Genomic DNA, 13,780 nt, shown 5'->3' on the forward strand with positions numbered 1-13,780 from the left:
TTTAAAAATAAAAGAGATGAGATGAGATAAAGTGTTTTACAAAAGTGTTTGTGATGTGTATGTGTTTGGTGCATGTGAGTGTGTGTATACAAGTGTGTCTGTTGTACCTATGTGAGTGAGTGTGTGTGTGTGTGTGTGTGTGTGTGTGTGTGTGTGAAGCCACAGGAGAGGGAAGTAAATGCTTTTGATAGGCAAAGAAAAGTGACCTGGCTTTCTGTTAAAATGTAGATCACTCCAAGGGCTTTGCCTCTCTTTTCTAGACAAATGGCCCCCAGATTGCTTCCTTTCCATCCGGAGTCTGTTGCCACATAAAGTTTTTTCAAATATTATTTTTTTACTTGACTCCCAGGCTAGTACTGGTCACATCCTGAAAGGACCATTTCCCACGGGTCCCCTGCTGTGTGAGGGGTAGAAATGACCTCCTCCTGATCTTATTTCTAATCCACGCACAGCTGGGCCAAACAATTTTTGTGCATTGTTAAATGTTGAGTTTATTTGTTTATTATTTCTGTAGTTTTTCTTACTCCACCAAGGGAGGGGGGAATCAAATAATGACCGGTGTCCAAGTAACCATTGTCAGGTCTTGAGAAGCACCCTCACCCCACTCTATGTCTTGGCTGTTGTAGAATTGTGTGGGAAGCCTGCTCTGGTGCTGATGTAGATCTTGCCTTGGTTTTGTCAGTAGCCAGCTGTGCACCTTTAGACACAGAACTCCCCCCCCCCATTCCTGTGTGCTTGGCTGGGGGCGAGAGGAGCTCATACAATTGCCATCCTCTATGTACAGCCTTAAGCTGAAGGTGGAACTCCTTCCTAGAGATGACTTTGAAACCACCCGCAGCATTGATTTCCACCCATCACATTCGTGTCTTGTTTAAAGTCAATGCTGGACTACTGGACAGAGAACAGCCATCTTCTTAACATCACTTCATAGTCTTCTGTCAGGCCAGCTTCCTTTTACTACTTCACAGAGGATTCTGCCCCATTAGTAAGAGGCAGGGTTCTTGAATAAAAATGACTATCATTTTTGTTGAATAAGCGTATGTGCATGGTGTGGGTGTGTGTATTTATGTGTGCGTGATGCGTGCATATGTATAAATATATACACATGCACACACAAATAATGTTAAAAGTGCACACACTATATAGTAAAACCATCACAAAAGTAAAAGAATAAGCATATCATTTCATACAGATGCCCATCCCCCAACAAGAGAAGCCATAATCTTCTCATCCAGCAAACCCAACTCCAAGGCACCCCCACCAAGTATGAGGCTCATGCAAGCATTCAGTTGTTCTGTTTGATTCTGTTTCACATCTGCTACTTTGTGTCAGAAACCTGCATCCTCGTTTTCAGTGCTCACCACCCCGATCCTGGTAACTACCTTTTCCCTATGTTTTTATGCGCGACTCTAAGTCTACTCTTTTGAAGCTGTCAATAAGATGGACCTGCATCGTAGCATCTTCACAGAATGCTTTAATGAGCAGAGTAGGTACTGGGATATTCTGACTGCCATTTACTGGGGATGCTGAGCTGCTTGGGTCGAGCCCGGTGGGGATTAATCATGTATTTACAAACTCCTTTGCTGGCTGACTTGTGGGCAGGTAATTTTGTTGTCAAAAACCAGTTTGCTCACGCTTGCTGTTACTTGATGTAAATTATAATTGATATATATTTTTTTTGAATTCCATCTCCCCTGTTAATTTTCTCATTTACTGTGGTTTGCTCCGTCTCCTGATAGCAATTACTTGGCGAGCTTTCAGAGGTAACTCATATCCATTCCCGCCTGGCAATTCTTCCTCCTATAATTTTTTTTTTTTGGATTCAGTTTCTGGACTTAACACACTCCAAATATTCCAGCTGTGCCGTTTTCAGTGCAGAATTTCAGAGAGGCCAAATTTCAAGTATAAAATAAAGGTGCTATTTAGTGTAGGGCAGCCATCGTTAAGACCAGTTCTCGGCTAGTGGCTTTGTTGGGTTTTACTTGCATAATTTACCCTCTGAAGCAGCAGTGTGCAGGGACCAGGTGTGTCACTCTTGCACACTCCAGTGCTTAGAAATTTTTACTCAGCTTTGGGCCCTAGAGAAGAGTGACTCACCCCAGCTTAACTGTCAGTAGGAAAGTGTATTTCTTCTGAGGCAGACAATCTCTCGGAGAAAGACCCAGGGTGCCTTGTGTACAGCAGAGCTTGGTGTTTCTGAGAGACAGTGACGGCACTCAGGAAGTGACATTATACCAACACGGGTCCATACCAGCTACACTTGGAGGTTTGTGGAGATGTAGGACTTTAGTGGTGGCTCTGGGAACGGCCCTGGGCCAGGGTTTCTCATCAGATCAGAGCCTCAGCCTCCTCGGGGCATGAAGAAAAGGATCCCTGTGAACTGTGCTCAGGGAAGTCTTCCAAGGCTTGAGGTGTGTGGCAGATCACTGATCTGTGCCTGCAACAGGAAGAGCGCAGCACAGCGGTGTGAGGAAAGAGAGCGGGTGCTTGGCCTAGGGAGAGAGGAGCAGACATGTTGGGGAGGGACTTAGATCCTGATCAGTGACTTTCAGGATAAGTCACATGGATTATAAACGGTCCTCTCTTCCTTCTCCCGTCAGAGGTTGGGGTCATGAAGCAGAGAACATTCAGGGGAGAGGGCAACATGCAAGTAAATCTAGTTTTTGGCCCAAATCATGAAAATGGCTTTATATGGCTTTCGAAGCCTCCATCTGGTTTCCGTTTTTGACCTTTAGTGAGGTCCATTGGTACGGTTGCCGTGTACAGCAGCAGGGGTGAACGAACCGGGACCCGAACCCTCAGTGAGCCCATCCCTGGGCTGCCCCTCACACTGTCACCATGTTCTAAGCTCCTCACGCTATCATTCCACAGATAGAAAAGACACTAGCTGTTCTTGTTTTTATGGAAGCAGACAGAATGAATCATGTGGCACTCAGAGCTTATAGCACTTTTCCTTGGCATAGGTTTTTGAAAAGAAAAAACCAACCATTGAAATTCTGTCACTTTTGAAACACTGACAAGATTTCATTAAGCCATCCTGGAGTGAAACAAAACATATAGGGAGCAAAACGTATAGATAAAGTGTCTTTGGTGTGTGCCGAGTGGTGCTTTTGGTGATGTTTGCTATGTTTGGATTGCTTTAGATATCTTTTGGCCCAAATATAAGAGAAATATCTTTCGGGGTTCATAATGACACACCAATGCTTTCTGACACATTACTGGATATATGGGAAGTGTCTCTAAGAGGAGATGCTGGGAGGATTTGAACTCTCTCATGCTTAACTTTGTGGCTGGCACTTCAACTCCCATCTCCTCCCCCCCCCCCCCCCCGTCACCCCGTTCTCCTTGTTGCTTTGTCTCTTCTGTATCTAGCAACACTACCTAGTCCTGTTTGAGTCCTCCCTTCCCCACCCCCTCCCCTGCCACCTTCCTAGTGCCTTTCCACCTTTATACCACCTGCTGGTGGATGAGTCATAAGCATTGAGTAACAGCCACAGAGCCCACAAGTCCCTTCCCAGGACGCTTTCCACAGTGTTAAGTTCTCTTCCTGCATGATTGGTGTGTTGTTTTGAGAGTGATGATTTCGTTTTTAAAACAAATGTGTGGTGTGTGTTTTGAAGGGATTGCCTTATATTTGGGCCAACTTAGAAGTAAGAAGTAAATTCTGCCTTCACACAAGCCCCAGACTTCCAAAAAGCTTATTACATGTTTACCGGCATGGTGCCAGCTCTGTATTTAAAGGTGCTTCAACTACAATGTTGCATCTTTGACTCTGCAAAGATGCACCTGCAGAGAGCTTGGAGTCTTTGATGTGTAGTTATCCATGAGCTACAGTGTTTTATCTGTGTTTGAAGTTCTGGATATTGTATTGAATATGCAATACCCACAAATACTGTTTTCTCATAGCTCAATTGCATACTTTTCTACAGCTGCCTTTTAAACTGTAAATCCCTGCTCACAAGTCTTCCCCCCCAGCCCCCCCCCACTGTGTGCCCTCAGTGATTTTCTGTTTTGTGGACCTGAGGGTGGAGTAGAGCCTCAACAGGTTTGGCGAATGTTCAACCATGGAGCCACATCCCCAGCCAGAAGGACCAATTGTGCCTTTATCCTTAAAAATCATCCAACCCCCCCCCCCCCAGTATTCCCATTTTTAAAAAAGAAATTTTCTACTGTAAGTAAATTAGGAATAATATAGTGGTCAAAAGGGCTGTACCTTGAAAACCTTAATAACAACAGTCTAAACTTAATTACTTTAAAGGTGTAGCCCCTTTATTTTCCAGATTCACACATTGCTCCTCAACCCTCCTTGTAAACAGCAGATTTCCAGACCTTTAGCCCTGGCCTACCTTTAAAACAAGAGCAAGTGGCACTCAGTGTTACTGACTTTCAGCACCACTGAGATTATTATCCGTTTAAACTGTAAAACTCATCAGCGTTTTCTAACCTACCGAAGTCATGTGTAAGTTCAAGCCCAAACTTAGCTTTCTTGGCATGTATTGTTATGAGATAGTATTTGTTCTTGGTTTGAGCTTGTCACTCCTTAAACTCACACATTGACTTTGAACATGGTTTTAATAACTATGATATCATATTGGATCAAATGTGTACATATACAAACCTACCGTTTTTAAGGATTGGCACAGGTAACTACAAATAAATATTGAATGATGTTCTGTCAATTTGTGCTTCCTTTTCCAGCCCAAGTTCACACACACACACACACACATACATGTACACACTCATATATATATATATATATATGTATGTATATTTACACACACATGCACACACTCAAATATATATATATACACACATACATGTACACAATCATATATATACACACACACATATACACACACATGCACACACATATATACACATATACATATATACATATATATATACATACATACATATATATACATATATATACATACACACACACATATATATACACACACATACACACACACACATACACATACACCTACATCCTCAGGCATACATATGTTTCAGGTTAATTATTGTCTTTTGTAGAAACAAAGGACGGAATATGGCCTGAGATCAGCTGATACTCCTTCTGCGCCATCGCCCCCTCCAACGCCAGCGCCTGTTCCAGTCCCCCTTCCACCTTCTGCACCAGCACCTGTTCCTGTGCCCAAGGTTCCAGCAAATGTCACTCGTCAGAACAGCAGCTCCAGTGACAGTGGGGGCAGCATTGTGAGGGACAGCCAGAGATACAAACAACTCCCAGTGGACCGTAAGTTTCCAAAGGGGGCCGGGGAGCAAACCCAGTTCCACTGCATCTACGCATAGGAAATATTGTGAGGTAAATAGTAGTCATTTATACTTCATGGATGCTCGCCCAGTTTCTCTACCTCTGAGTTTCTCTGAGAAGCAGGTCACATTCTCAGCCCTCTAAGGCATGTATCTCAGCACATAGCCCAGTGATGTTGTAACCATTGGTTGCAGACTCACTTGATGAACTGGGATGAACTCCTAACATCTCTTCCTACCTACATCCTTCCAGGCTTTAGTGAACCTCTCTGTATTTTAGAGTCTGGAAAGTGGGGGAAACCAAAGCTAATCTGTTTCATAGGACAAGTGTGAAGATTCATTGAGATAATACCGGGAAATTAGGGGGCTTGGGGGGGGGTCACCCAATCTCTCTCTCCCTGAGATGTTTTTGTTTGTCACAACTGAGGCCTGCTGTTGGCACTTCTCCATGTGTGTTTGGCAATGCTGTGCTTTGGGAGACAGCTGGAAATGTGAGCCATGCTGGGCTTGTAAACTTGGATTAATTTTGACCAGTGTAAGCAAGTAGTCAGCAAATGTGCTGCTGTCGGCATCTGCTCCTCTTCCTCTTTGCTCTCTTCTGGGTCTCTGCCATCCTCAGATGTGTATACAACCACATCAATTTTACACAATCGCCCGCCAGTATCAACATCGGATTTTCTTCTAACTTAGACTTCACGGTTCCACAAATGAAAATGGATCTTCCATGAGAACTGTTTCTGCGAGAGAACCATTGTAAAATGAACAGAATTAACGAGGCTATATCATAGGATTATTCTGTTGCTAGGGCAGAGCTGTGTGGATACTCTGAAAGCTAAAGGCACCCCTGAGAGGTTTCGGTGTACCTTGTGCATTATGGCCCATCTGCTTCATGTTTAGTTATGTTTGTAAAGCACGGTAAGTCAGTCTGCTTGAGTATAACTCATTGTGGAAAACTTGGAAAACTAAAACCAAGAAAACAATTCTTTTTTAAAAAATAATATTTTTTTAAATTTATCTATTTATTATATATGAGTACATTGTAGCTCTCTTCAGACACACCAGAAGAGGGCACTGGATCCCATTACAGATGGTTGTGAGCCACCATGTGGTTGCTGGGATCTGAGCTCAGGACCTCTGGAAGGGCAGTCAGTGCTCTCAACCACTGAGCCATCTCCCCAGCCCAAGAAAACATTTCTTATAGCTGAAGTTTGCTAAGGGGACATTGTTGTATGGGAAATATATCAACCAACCTGTCTCAGGGCCACACCCAAGGTCCTGTGCCTTTCTCTGTAATTACTCTTACTATAAATGATGGGTCTGTTTCTATTCTCTTCAGTACTATTTATGTTGTGGAAAAGCAATGATTCCCAGCTTAGTCTTGCTGTACAATCTCATCTTTGACACTGGGTACCTGTAGTGAACTATCAGCTTCATAGCCGTCATCAGATACCTGAGGCTCTGGTGTTGTAGAAATTTTTAATCTTGACCTGAAGTTTCTACCCCACCTTTGATTCTTTAGTTCCTGGATGAAACACACACAGAGACTTTATATTTACAATAGGCCTTAAACAGCACAGAATCTGGGCAGATACCTACTATCCATACTATGAGAATCTACTTTCCCATTGATAACCCCGAGTTACTAATTACTATGTTTCATTGGGCCATTCTTAACTTCAATCAGCCAGCCCTCAGGGCCATGTTTTTATGGCTCACCTAACCCATGGCAGCTTCTCCTTCTTCCTCCTGCACATTCTTCTCCTTGTGTTCTTCCTCCAACACCAACCCCAGGAAACCTAAACCCCACCTATATCTCTTCTGCTCAGTTATTAGCTGTTGATCTCTTTATTTACCAATCAGAAACAATTGGACCAAGGTGTATGTGCAGACTCTCTCCTTCCCAGGACAACCAGGTCTTGGGGGCCCCAGACTTAGCATTACAACAGATAACCAAAGACCAAACCTTGACACACAGGTCAACCTACATTCCAAAATTTTTGTTTCCAGTGGGTTCTAGCTACATGTGCCTTTCATGATCAGTCTCAATACATGAAAAATACTAGAGAAAAGAAGTAAATGTTTTACTCTTTAACTGTTATGGAAATTGTAGCTAAATGTAATAAACGCAGGCCTATTTCATGCACGAGTTTCTCTCCTGAAATATAAATGATTCAAATCACCGTTTTAATTCATGTTTGTCCTCATTGGAAAATTAAAGAGGGGCCAGTAAGATGACTCAGTGGGAAATGGCACTTACCACTAAGCCTGACCTGAATTCAATCCCTGAGAGCTACTTGACAAAAGGAGGGAAACAACTCTCTTGTGTTGTCCTCTGAAACACACACACACACACACACACACACACACACACACCAATCAATCAAAAAATGTAAAGTATAATGAAAAATGAAAATTTGGGAAAACGAGTGTGGAAAAACTGAGCATTTAAAGGGATGCTTCATTTTCAAAAATATCAGAGCAATAGTTCTCAGATGGGAAAATCCTATAAATACATTTCATTTCCCTGGGGAACATTCCCTCTGAGAAATGGTCTTCATTTCTTCTTTCTTCCCACAAGTTTACACATGACTCTGTCTAACATGTCAGCACAGTGATCTCTGACACTGTGGTGGGCTGTTCCAGGCCTGGGGTCAGAGTTCAGAGGCATCCAGTCCCCCTTTGGAGCAGCACATGCCCTGGAACAGCCTGTTCTTTGTCCCACTCGAAGAAACCCAAGAGCCTACTGGGGAAGAGGCATAGTTTGAATTCTTGTACAAGTCAACTCTCCTGATAATTGGGACTCGTCATCTTCAAGCCTGTTTTTTATATGTGAACAGGTCCTAGTGTCTGTAAAATAGACCAAATTAACACACAGGCTTGTCTCCATAACGTAAGATAGTCTCAGAACTGCTCGCATAAAATTGCTTTTTAAAATACCTCAAGTGTAGTTTGGCATTGAATAAATTTATTTCTTTGTATAAAACGAATATCTCCCAATAGCACAGTTTTGGAGATTTTTTTTTTTTTTTTTCTGAACAGAGATCAGGGCTGTCGCATGGTCATTTAACATCAGGCAAAATTAAGCATGTGTGTCTACGTTTCTTTTCAGATAAGCTCCTTGCTACTACATCCTCTGTTCATTCCCTAAACTTTATAAAAATAAAAGGGAAAGGCTAGAAAATAGGAACTCGTGCAAACCTTCAGGTCCTGAGGAAGGCCTAGATATCAAATGCTTGTCTGAAATTCAGCATAGGGTGGGAGATGTGTTGGGTGGCATGTTTGCCATGCAGGCATGAAGATCTGACTTCAGATCTCCAGCATCCAAGTAAACAGCCAGGCAGTGGCTATGAACTTCATTTCAGGCAGAGAGAGGCCATCCACACAGGACAGGAAGCTTCACGTTCAAGAAGATACTCTGTCTGAAAATGTAAACTCGGGAAGTGATTGGAGAAGACATCTGACCTTGAGCCTTCATAGGAGTCTACTTATGTATATACTCTCACAATCACAAACAAGTTCACATGCTCACATGCGTAACAGACCACACTCACACACATACAAGCACAAACACAGTATAATCAGTGACCAAGGAACGAACCCACGGTGGAACACACCCTCTGTTCAGAACTGCTCTTCAGAGGTAGTAGGAGCCAGGTATAGTGTGAGCTATTCGGGTCAGCTCATCACAGATCCAGGAAACATCACCTCTTGCCACTTTTGAAGATGCCCGACACTCTGTTAGTTTGCTTTGCATTTCTTCTTCAGTCCTTTGAAATCGAAGCCCTTTGACTGGACCGCAATCCTTTGTAATCAGAACCATTACTGTAAGAGAGAGGTGTGTTTATGGGTAGGAGAGAACACTGAAAATGGAAACCAAAGCAAGGGGCCTTCTAGAAAGAGGTTTCTTTGTAATGCCTAACTGTGGCCTTGTGGTCCTCTGTAGTGGAGAAGAAAGTGTAATGTATTTCAGTATGGTGGTATTTTCTCTTTGTCATTTTAAGGCTGACCTATCTCCCACATGACAGCAGCTCCTGGAACCCAGGCACTGTTTGTTTTTATCTATTCACCCTTTCCCTTCTTTCTTCTTCCATTTTTTTTCTCTTCCTCTGTTAATTTTAACTCGGTTTCCATTTCTTCAAAACGTTCCCTAGATGGGGAAGGGGCTCTCTCTCCAATAGGTTATTCAGTCAGTGGCTGCTGGGGGGAGGGGGGAGACAAAGTCATTGTCTTAATGCTGAATTACAGATGTTTTATATATATATTACATATATATTCAATATATATATATATATGTATATATATATATATATATATATATATATATATATATTGAAGAATGAGGTAAAGTTAACACTTCTTTCATACATGAAGCCTGATAACACTAATTGTTTCAAACACTTTCCCCAAATGACATTAAAAGCTCCCACAACTCTCAGGTCAGTGCCAGTTGCTGAGATAACTGGTTAATTGGATTATGATACCAGTTCTGGGTTCTCGAAAACAGTAACACATACCGATTTACCTAAACACCTTGACCATCCCCAGCTATGACCACCAGAAGGACTTCTAGCTAAGTCCCGGATGGGATGTCATGGATAAAGCAATAGAGAAGATAACCAGGACAACAGGCAGCCTAGTGGGAACCCTGACTGTAAATCATGCCTGAGGCCCTCAGCTGCTGTTTCCTGTACATCAGAGCAGGTGCAGGCCCAGCCTATGGAGACAGCCCAGCCAAGAGTGGGGCCTGGAAAATGATTTTAAAAACGTATTGTGCAATTTTTACCAGGTTCAGGTACCAGTGACAGGAGATGGTAAGAACTTTAACCCTGGATCCCAAACTTCACAGGACTCCGAGGATGATTAGGGACAGGGTTCCGGAGGGGGCTATCACATTAGTGATATCTAACCATAACTGCTCCCTCTTGGTGTCCAGGAAGAAAGTCTCAGATGGAAGAGGTGCAGGATGAACTCTTCCAGAGGCTGACCATCGGGCGCAGTGCGGCACAGAGGAAGTTCCACGTACCACGGCAGAATGTTCCAGTGGTCAATATCACTTATGACTCCTCGCCAGAAGAAGTAAAGACGTGGCTGCAGTCAAAAGGGTTCAACCCCATGTGAGTGTCCTGTGCCTTCTCAGCTGGGTCATTTATGGGCCACCCATGACTCTGAAGAGTTTTTAGAGCCCAGCTGACATGCGTTGTCCTGTGCTGAGTGAGGAAAGGGTGGCAAACTGTTCAGAGGCAAAGAAGACGGTAGAACCGGGAGATCAGAGGGACCAACATTAGTCAGTCTTCTAGCTGGTAGTGTGTGTCCCTCACCAGTCCCTTGAACAGTTATTACCAGCTGTGCATACTGCCAGCATTTTATACTTTCTTATCAGTTACGCAGGGAAGAAGACGATGGTCTTAGCTAGACTATATATTGTAGGACATGTAACATGTCTTCTTGCTGTGGGATTGCTCGTGTCAAGGCTGTAAATCAGAGGGATCTTTACTGCTTTAGTATCTCTGATTTAAAAGTCTGTAGGATGTTTTGTATATAGTTGGGACCATGAATAATTCATGTTTGAGGAATCTTAATATAGAAACTCACTCGTTCAGCATAGCTGACAGTGAAGTACTGTTCTTAGTCAGTTGCTATGTTACTAGAAAGCTGTCTGTTGCTGTGTTAGGGATAAGAAACTCAAACCTGAGGGGGTTGATAATTAGAAGCCCAACCGCATCCTTTTAGATGCTCACTGGTCATTCTGTGTGAAAGGAGCCTGGTGGCCCTGGACATCCCTTGGCATTCCTTTGTCTCAGCACCACAGTACTACTTAAGGCTATGGGACACACAATACTGGCCTCTACCTATAATCCCAGCACTTGGGAGTTGGAGTGGAGGACCTGCAGTTCAAAGTCAGCCTGAACTACTTAGAGAGTTCTAAACCAGCCTAGGCTGGGTGAGACCTTGTCTCAGAAATGAAATAAAATGAGCATTCCAAAAACAAAAAAACAGAAAAACCAACCAGGCAACTGATAGATCAATAGACAGAGATGATAGATAAATATATAGATTATAATAGATAAATAGATATAGATGATGATAGGCGATAGATTGTAGATGACAGATGATTTATAAATAGACGATAGATAGATGATAGATAGATAGATAGATAGATGGTAGATAGATAGATAGATAGATAGATAGATGATAGATAGATAGATAGATAGATAGATAGGTGGTAGATAGGTAGAGATAGAAGATAGACAAAGATATAGATGATTCTAGATAGATGATAGGTAGATAGATTGATGATAGATAGATATAGAAATAGATGATAAATAGATTATAAATAAATAGATGGTAGATAGAGAGATGATAGATATAAATAGTTGACTGACAAAGCCTCACACTGACTTTAGGACACTCTAGTAATTCCCTGTGCTCCCATTGCAGGACTGTCAACAGCCTCGGGGTGTTGAACGGAGCGCAGCTCTTTTCTCTCAACAAAGACGAACTGAGATCTGTCTGCCCTGAAGGTGCCAGAGTCTTTAGCCAAATCACTGTTCAGAAAGCTGCTCTGGAGGTAAGACTGGAGTGGAGGAGCTGGTGCTGGTGTGCGGAGAGAGTGATGGCTGGCCACTGGCAGCTCAGAAACCAACAGTCACGTCTGTATTAGCCAGTTTCTCTCTCGCCGCCGAAGAGATGAATTAAAAACTCGGTGCAGTTTCTCCTGCTCAGCCAATAAATATCATCAGTAACTCTTTTCAAAAAGATTATCTTTCAAGGGCAGCTAGAGTTTTGCTTTTGAGCATTTAACAAAAGCACAATGTTCTTATTTTGTTACACGAGCTGCTTTAAGAACTTCAGTTCTGCTAGTGGAGAGTAAATTCATCCCTGAGTGAGTAATGGTCCAAGAGGCCAGGGATAGATTTCTTATTTTTGTTTATTTACTATAAATGCCAGTTTACTAAATAAATAAAATCCTAGGTGTAGGGTGCCTGGCGAGATGGGCCTCCTGTTAAGAACCTGCCCTTCTTTTATAGAGAACCTACAGGAGATCGCACTTAACCATCTGTAACTCCAGCTTCAGGAGTTGGGTACTTTATCAGGATATACAGTGCCCTCCAAGGGCAACTGTGTTCATGTACCCACATACATGTAAAACTACATAATACCCAGGCTATGGCTGAGCTTGGCAGTGGCGAATCTATAACCCAGAACTCAGGAGGTGGAGACAGAAAGTTTAGTTCAAGGCCAACCTCAGCTACACAGTGAGTTCAAGGACTGTCTGGGCTCCTGAGATCCTTTCTCTAACAAACCAAAGACCGGGATGGACCACAGAACCATCAGGAGTATTGAGGAAGGTCATTAAGAATGTGTAGCTGTGGGCTAGGGAGACAGCTTAGCAGCTAAGAGTAGCCACTAATGAGGGCCAGAGCCTCCAGTTCCTGTACCCATCCAACCATCTAAGCATCCCACAGATGCTTCGAACTATAGCTCTGGGGATCCGCCCCTCGTCTGGGCTCTGTATATGCACAGGCAGACCTGTGAGTGAACACATGTACAACAGACACACATATGCTTCCATGCTCTCACACGGATGCGTTCTCTCACAAACACATGCACACATAAACAAATAAAATGAATCTTAAAGAAAAAATATACAGCTGCAAGAAGAATTATTTTGGTCAAACTTGTCTGCATAAAGAGCCTCTGTTTGGCTGGAGGTGTTCAAGGTACTCTGTTCAAAGTTGGCACTCTAAGAGTTAATAGTTTTGTGAAAATTAGAGTTGGTCTCAAATAAAAGGATGTAGGATTCAGCATGAAGCTGGTAGGTAATTATCCCTAGCAGGTATATTATGTAAATTGAACAGCTAAATAACTCAGGATAAAATAGCATTGTGTGTATAATCCTGTAACCATTCTCCGTCAAGAGAAATTTCATTACCCTGAGAATCTTTCCTATGTTGATCTGGAAGGTTTCATGTTCCTGTTGGATTTTTGCTTTTCATATGTAGAGTATGAGTAAGAATTATGTCTTCCCTAAAGTAGTTTTATTGCCATTATACTTTCTAATCTTGTTAGGAATATATAAACTACTTCTCAAGAGTATGTTAGAAAATTCTATATCCCTAAGTTTCTTCCTTCCCGGCCATCCTGTTCTTACTTTGCCCATCCTTTCTGCTTCTTGCTTCAGATTCCCCAGAGGCAAAAACCTGATGTCAGGTTTCCTTGTGCTTCTTGGCCTTGGGTCTGGTTTCTTTTCACCAGAACCTCTAGTGGGCAGAGAGACTAGGAGAGGGTAATGGAGGGCTGTCAGAAGAGCTGGGAAATGGGTGAGCAGGCATGATGGCCAGAGTTATGTTCTGGAGACACGCTTTAAAAATCTCTAAGTGGAGAGGAGTGCATCAAATTAGAGCCCTGGGAAGGTGTGGAAGGATTGCTCAGGCGATAGAGCACTTGATTCATAATCATGAAGACCCAAGTTCAGACCCTGAGCCCCCACGTAAGAAATAGA

The 13,780-nt window shown here is 42.8% G+C and overlaps 1 protein-coding gene across 4 annotated transcripts in view; it reads left to right on the plus strand.

Annotated features, from left to right (window-relative positions):
* EPS8 (EGFR pathway substrate 8, signaling adaptor) overlaps positions 1-13,780 on the plus strand; it is a 157,927-nt gene that overhangs the window by 142,059 nt on the left and 2,088 nt on the right. For 3 of the 4 annotated variants that reach the window (XM_080914173.1, XM_080914174.1, XM_080914175.1), the window contains 3 exons: positions 5,038-5,260; positions 10,211-10,391; positions 11,716-11,845. In XM_080914173.1, the coding sequence (XP_080770299.1) occupies positions 5,038-5,260; positions 10,211-10,391; positions 11,716-11,845 (534 nt within the window). Of the gene's footprint in view, positions 1-5,037; positions 5,261-10,210; positions 10,392-11,715; positions 11,846-13,780 lie in introns of those variants that run through there. The other variant, XM_080914176.1, reaches the window with a different exon arrangement.

The sequence above is a fragment of the Micromys minutus genome, assembly GCF_963924665.1.
Source record: "Micromys minutus genome assembly, chromosome: 3".
In the NCBI taxonomy this organism is placed as follows: domain Eukaryota; kingdom Metazoa; phylum Chordata; class Mammalia; order Rodentia; family Muridae; genus Micromys; species Micromys minutus.